The sequence below is a fragment of the Diabrotica virgifera genome, chromosome 9 (assembly GCF_917563875.1).
Source record: "Diabrotica virgifera virgifera chromosome 9, PGI_DIABVI_V3a".
NCBI classification, from domain to species: domain Eukaryota; kingdom Metazoa; phylum Arthropoda; class Insecta; order Coleoptera; family Chrysomelidae; genus Diabrotica; species Diabrotica virgifera.
In genome coordinates this window covers 133208224-133215019 of record NC_065451.1, presented here as the reverse complement: position 1 = coordinate 133215019, position 6796 = coordinate 133208224, and the positions used below count along the sequence as shown (strand labels likewise).

Below are 6796 nucleotides of genomic sequence, written 5' to 3'. Positions count from 1 at the left end.
TATGCCATGCCTTGCCGATCGGTATTGCCGATCGGCAAAGCCGCATGTAGTACGGACGCAATTGCGGCTTGGGTTCGGGGCCGAAAGCCGAACCGATTCCAAACCCGATTGATGGCGGTCTCGATGAAAGAGAACCGTACCGATCAGTGTAGTGTGTACGTTTTGTAGACAATCCTCGTCGGCATTCAGTGAGGGATCAGTGCAATTGATCACGAAGACATCTCGTGGCCTGTCGATTCACAATAATTGTGTGCTTTATTGTTATTCGGGAAATGGAGTGGAATGAAGAAAATACACAAAACCTACTTGAAATGTATCATGAGCGCCCCGTTCTGTGGAACAGCCGATTGGCAGATTATAAAGACCGGAAACGTCGCGATGCATTGTTGGAAATAAGCGTATCTTTTGGAGTGGAGAAAGAGGAAATCGAAAAAAAGATTAGATATCTCTTAAGTCACTTTGCACGGGAAGTAAAAAAAGAGAAAGATTCAGAAAAAAGTGGTAATGGAACCGTAGAAACTTACAAAAGTAAATGGTTTGCGTATAAGTTAATGGAATTTCTGAAGGATAAGAATAAACCTATTGTAACGCAAGATTCAGAGGTATGTATATCATATTTACACTGTAGTAGATACTTTATTCATTCTTAATAATTGAGTTCATATTTATACATAAATTTGAAAATATTGATATAATCATATTGGTATATCGTATTTCATTTATCATATTGAAAAGGCAATGCTCCTTCTTGAGAAATGAAGAATTCGGCCAATTCGTTTCTCACATTTTGTGCCGCAGCTCCACTCCTTCTTGCCCTTCTGCCAAAACTGAGCAATTCATTAGAGGAAGCATTTCGTTTCCAAAGCCCAGGATTAATTGCTCCAGTATCCGAACATTCTACATCAATCATTCCAGGTGGAGTGTAAAGATTTCTTGAAGTGTTTTTTCGCAAGAAATTGTGTAGGTGAATTAAGGCCAAAACTACGTTCGTTGCAGTTTCTGGTTCCAACAACATGGGCCTACGAAGCACTCGGAAAACAGCACTTAAAATGCCAAAAGCATTTTCTGACACTCTTCTTGCGCGGCTCAATCGATAGTTGAATATTCTATTTTTTTAACCTTTTTCCTGATGTCCTGCGAATGGCTTCATTATGTTTGTTGATAGTGGGAATGCGTCATCCGCCACAAAAACAAATGGAACATCAGTGCTTCGTCCTAGTAATGAACAAGCAGGTGGAAGGTTTAGGGTATTTTCTTCAAGGCACTCTTTGAAATATGAATCGTTGAATACGCCCCCGTCCGATATTCGTCCCTGACATCCCACGTTTGCATATATAAAATTATAATTTGCGTCTACAACAGCGAACAAGACAATGCTAAAGAAGCTCTTGTAGTTGAAAAAATCGGTTCCTGAATTTATAGGAGCTTGTATTGATATATGTTTGCCGTCCATAGCTCCGACACAATTTGGAAAATTCCATTTGTCGTTGAACTGCTTGGCTATAAAGTACCAACTTTGGTTAGTTTTAGTCATCTGAAAATAAAAGTTACATACCATAAACAGACGAACGAACTATAAATTGCAAAGCAAAAAAGTGGATTAATTTAGAAATTAATATTTTGTTTCAGGGTAAACGAAAACGAAAGGAAGAAGATTCACAAGAAGTAGAAACAGACGATGGAGAAGAGTCGCTACAAGTATTGGAACAGAGCATTGATGGTTCCGAAAATGAGGTTGGAACAACAGCTCAATCTCAATCTAAATCAAACTCAATTAACATTGTGAAGTCCCGTGGTCGAAAAAGTATGGCTACTAATTTACCAATTGTAAACGAGGCAGTGAATCTTATGCGATCTATTACTACTAAAAGGGCTGAAAAGGATGAATTTTCATTGTTTGGTGAACAAGTTGCAATGAAGCTTCGAAAAATTGTGTCGCCATTTGCTAGATTTTCCGTTCAGAATATAATTAATACTGTTCTATTTGAAGCAGAAATGGGCAAATACGATAATCCTCATTTCATAAATCATTCTCATCCATCTACTCCACAAGCATATCCACTGCAATCATTCAATGTTGCCCATAATTCAATACCATCTCCAGGACATTACCCCAATACATTAAGTGGTCGGAGTTCGACATCAACTTCTACTATTAATCAAGATGAGGACATTCACACTCTCTTATTGACGTTGTAATTTCTTAATTTTTAAATATATAACAAACTACGATGAATAGTTATTTTTTCTTACCTTTACGTAATCTTGAAGAGCATCTATGAGCGCTTTGCATACCTCTGCAACACATTTTGAAATAGTTTGCTTAGATATTTTGAAGGTATACATGAGAGAATGGTAGGAATCTCCACTGGCAAAAAAACGTAGCGTAACTGCAAGTCGTTCAGAGGCAGGAATTGCTGCTCTAAATGACGTATCTTTTCTTGAAATAACAGGTCCAATCAAATCTAATAATGTTTGGAAATCTGTCTTGGTCATTCGAAAAAAATTTCTGAATCCTGCGTCACATCTATATTCCAAATTTAATTCATCTGCGTCGTCAGAAATCAAATCTTTCATAAGATCCGTGGCACTGTACCTATTACGACTTCTGAGGCTTGGGCGAACCCAAAACCTCTTGGGACGTTTATATGAAGTAGAGGCAATTATTACAACAGCTGCAGCCGCAAGAATCATATCATCCTCTTCTGAACTCATTATTGACACGCAACACTGTACAACTGCTACGTACACACTACAAATATTGTGTGGACACCAGCGACACCAATCGGTTTTGCCGATCGGCAATACCGATCGGCAAGGTATGGCATGATGTGGATGCGCCTTAAGAATCATGTGGTATGTTGTGAAAAAAATGTCAACAAGGATATTATATTCAATGCTCAATTATATGAACTAAGATCTGAGAATCATATATTAAAATATGAAGTGCAGTTATTAAATAGATTAATTGAAGAGATGAATGACAAAAATATTATCTTAAAGGAAAATAACCGCCTATTAGTTGATAGAATATCATCCTTAAATGTAACCTTAAATAAGATCGATTTTAATAACCAATCTAACACTAACAATCGAGGAACAGTGCCTACTTCAGTGAATAATCGAATAATTAAACCAGTTTGTGATGAAGTGATAAATACACAGCACACACTAAAACCCAAAGTGAACCCAGAGTTGCCAAAAATACCAATGTCCTTTTCTAAAGCTACCAAACGACATAGTAGTTCAAATCACACAGAGAATGACAACCTTGATAGTTCCAACGCTATATCCAGTAAATCAACCTCATCAACCTCCGAGCCTAACAAACAACAACAAAACGTGCAAGTGAAAAATAAGAAACAAAGTCAAGCTAACACGAAAAAGTTTTTGGGGAAAATGTATCAGAAGACTTTGGTTTCCAAAAAAGAGCATGGCTCTATCTTTATAGAATTAAGCGAGATATAACCGCTGACAGAATCTCAGACTATCTAAAAAAAACAAGAAGTTTTCAAAAACGCTAATATTATTGTGAAAGAGCTACCCACTACTGAAAATCAGAATAAATGTTTCATGTGCAGCGTAGATTTCGAACTAAAAAACGAGATCTATAAATCCACTGTATGGCCAAAAAATGTAGCCTATAAAAGATTTGACTTTAAAAAGTACCATCAGTATTCTTCTTCTTCTTCCTCTTTATAAACAATTCTGCTTGTTCATTGGCGGATGGATACCTCTATGGAAGGTTGTCACTGCATCTTTTGCGCGGTCGGCCGATACTTCTTCTACCGATTGGTGATTTATCTCGTGCTATTTTGACCACACGTGTCTCCCCCATTCTGGTTATGTGGTTGTTCCATTCTTTTTTTCTATTTAGGGCCCATTCGTTTATACACTGTACGTTACATTGTCTTCTAATATCTTCGTTCCTCCTTCGATCTCAGTGTATTTCCTGTAATTCTTCTCAGTTCTCTCATCTCTGCCGTTTCCAGTAGTCTTTGTGTTGTGGCTGTATCGGGTCTTGTTTATGATGTATATGTCATTATTGGTCTTACACTGGCTTTATAAATTCTTGACTTCATCTCAGTGTTAATATGTCGGTTTCGCCATATAGTGTTATTAAGGCATCCTGCCAATTTCTTTGCTTTTTGTACTTGATTTCTCACTTCTTTGTCTAGGTCTCCGTAACTTGACAATGTAATTCCAAGGTATTTTACTTCCATTACTTATTCAATACTGATACCATCAATTTCTATTTTGCATCTGATTGGTTCTTTACTGATTACTATTGTTTTGGTTTTCTGAGATGAAATTGTCATATTGAATTCTTTTGCTCTTATGTTAAATCTGTGGACTAATATTTGCAGACTATCTTCATCTTGGGCTATCAATATTGCGTCGTCTGCGTAGCAGAGTATTTTTACTTCTTTGTTTCCCATTATATATTCTCTTCCTTTTTTGACGTTTTTGATGATTTCATCCATGATTAAATTGAAAAGCATAGGACTCAATGAGTCTCCCTGTCTTATTTCGCTGCCTATATCTATAGGTTCTGTAAGTTGTCCATCTATTTTGACTTCCATTTTGTTGTTTTGGTAGATGTTCTCAATAGTTTTTATGATATCTAGAGGGACTTCTCTATTATACAGAAGATGGATTACATCTTTGAGTCTTACTCTGTCAAATGCTTTCTTTAAGTCCATCAGACATAGAAATGCTGGTCTATTATACTCTAGTGATTTCTCAGTAATTTGCTTTATGACGAATATTGCATCTGTACACGATCTTTTAGTACGAAAACCCTGTTGTTCATCTGCTAAACTTATCCTCTGATTCATTACGTCTTGTAAGATTTTAGTTGTAACAAAATCAATGGGAAAATACCCATTAGCTGGCTGTATACCATAATTAAAAAATCATACAGAAGTAAAAACATCGTTTGTACAATGGTATAAAAAAGTTTATTAAAAACTATTAAAAGTCATCCAAAAGGATTTGCAAAACGTTTTCGATCTAGATCAGATCATCTTCAGTGCGTTCTGCTTAGTACATGTAACTAGCAACCTTATGAAAATGGTAACATCGAGAAATATGGTTTACATGATAACTATATAATATTTATAGCGACTCCAAGTCGATGTTACAAGATTAAATGTGTTAGGAGTGCTCAAAGAGCAACATGGTTCCCTGTTCGAGCAGGGAACCATGTTGCCCTTTGAGCACTCCTAACACATTTAATCTTTTAACATCGACTTGGACTCCCTATAAATATTATATAGTTATCATGTAAACCATATTTCTCGATGTTACCAATTTCATAAGGTTGCTAGTTCCAAGTACTAAGCAGAACGCACTGAAGATGATCTAATCTAGATCGAAAACGTTTTGCAAATCCTTTTGGATGACTTTTAATAGTTTTTAATAAACTTTTTTATACCACTGTACAAACGAAGTTTTTACTTCTGTATGATATTTTAGATGTAAGTTTTAGGGTAGTATTTAACAAGTTGATACCTCTGTAGTTTTCTTGCTGCGTTTTATCTCCTTTTTTGAATAGTAGAATTAGTTCGCTCGTTCTCCATTCTTCCGGTATTTTATTGTGTTTTATGATTATGTTAATTAATGTTGTTAATTGTTCTGTCATTGCTGCTCCACAATATTTCAGTAATTCGTTTGGTATTCCATTCTTACCTGCAGCTTTTCTGTTCTTCAGCTTTTCGAGTGTTCTTCGTACTTCCTGTGCACTTATATTAACATTTTCATCTGTGGTAATTTCTGGTGTTTCCGGTTCTAGCATCATTTGTTCTTCCTCTGCATAGAGATTTTTTAGATAGTCAATCCATGTATCCTTTTCTATGTGTTTTGGTTCTATTAGTTTCTTTACCTCCATTCTTTGACCTCTTATAAAGCGCCATATTTCCTTTTGGAGACCATAAAAATCATGTTCCATTTCTTTCGAAAAAGGTTCCCAGTGATCGTTTTTTATTCTTCTTACTACTGAATGTGTTTCGTTTCTTATAGTCTTATAATTATCGTATGCCTCTTGTGTTTTAGTTGACATGTATTTTAGGTAAGTTTTGTTCTTGTCTTTACATTTTTCCTTCACTTCTGTACAAAACCATGGAGTTCTTCGTCTTGGAAGCGATTTATTTTTATTAATGTTTCTTTCACCAAGAACTTCCTTGGCTGAGGCTAAGATATTAGACTTAATTTTTGTCCAGCTTTCTTCGACTCCGTCACTTTCTGTGATATACATGTTGCTGTTTTTTCCGTTAGTCTTTTTTGGAATAGGTATCTGGTGGAGTCGTTCTGTAAGCTTTCGACATTAATCTTGGTGGTGTATTCTGCTGTTTTGTTATCACATATATGTGTTTTCATTCTGATTTTGCACAATACCAATTTATGATCGCTTCAAATTTCTGCTGATGTTAGTGCTCTTACATCCAAGATTAGAGACGGGTGTAACTCTCTATTCGACAGAATATAGTCTATCATAGATCTTTGTCCTCTAGTGTTTTCAAAAGTGTATTTGTATTGTTCTTTGTGAGGGAAAAATGTATTGTTAATTCGTATTTCATTTATGCTGCAGAGGTCCGTCAGAAGGTCTCCGTTTTCATTTCTGATATTTTCATTATATCGTTGTTTTATTCCCGGAACTGTGTCATTGCCAACACGGGCATTAAAGTCACCCATAATGATTATATATTCATCATTTGGGATCTCGTTTATTACAGTCTGAAGGTGTTCATAGAAGTTTTCTCTTATGGTGGCATCCCTGTTGTTCTCAGGTGAATAG

The 6796-nt window shown here is 35.9% G+C and overlaps 1 protein-coding gene across 1 annotated transcript; it reads left to right on the top strand.

The window, feature by feature from the left end:
- The first annotated feature begins 272 nt into the window (after nt 1–272).
- Nucleotides 273–2199, top strand: LOC126891392 (uncharacterized). Its single transcript, XM_050660567.1, has 2 exons — nt 273–602; nt 1630–2199. Exons 1-2 carry the CDS (start codon nt 273–275, stop codon nt 2197–2199), a joined length of 900 nt encoding a protein of 299 aa, XP_050516524.1.
- The last annotated feature ends 4597 nt before the right edge of the window (nt 2200–6796 follow it).

Coding starts and splice junctions, on each gene's coding strand:
- LOC126891392 (XM_050660567.1), top strand. CDS start 273: ATGGAGTGGAATGAAGAAAATACACAAAACCTACTTGAAATGTATCAT. Junction 603..1,629: donor TTGTAACGCAAGATTCAGAG/GTATGTATATCA, acceptor ATTTTGTTTCAG/GGTAAACGAAAACGAAAGGA.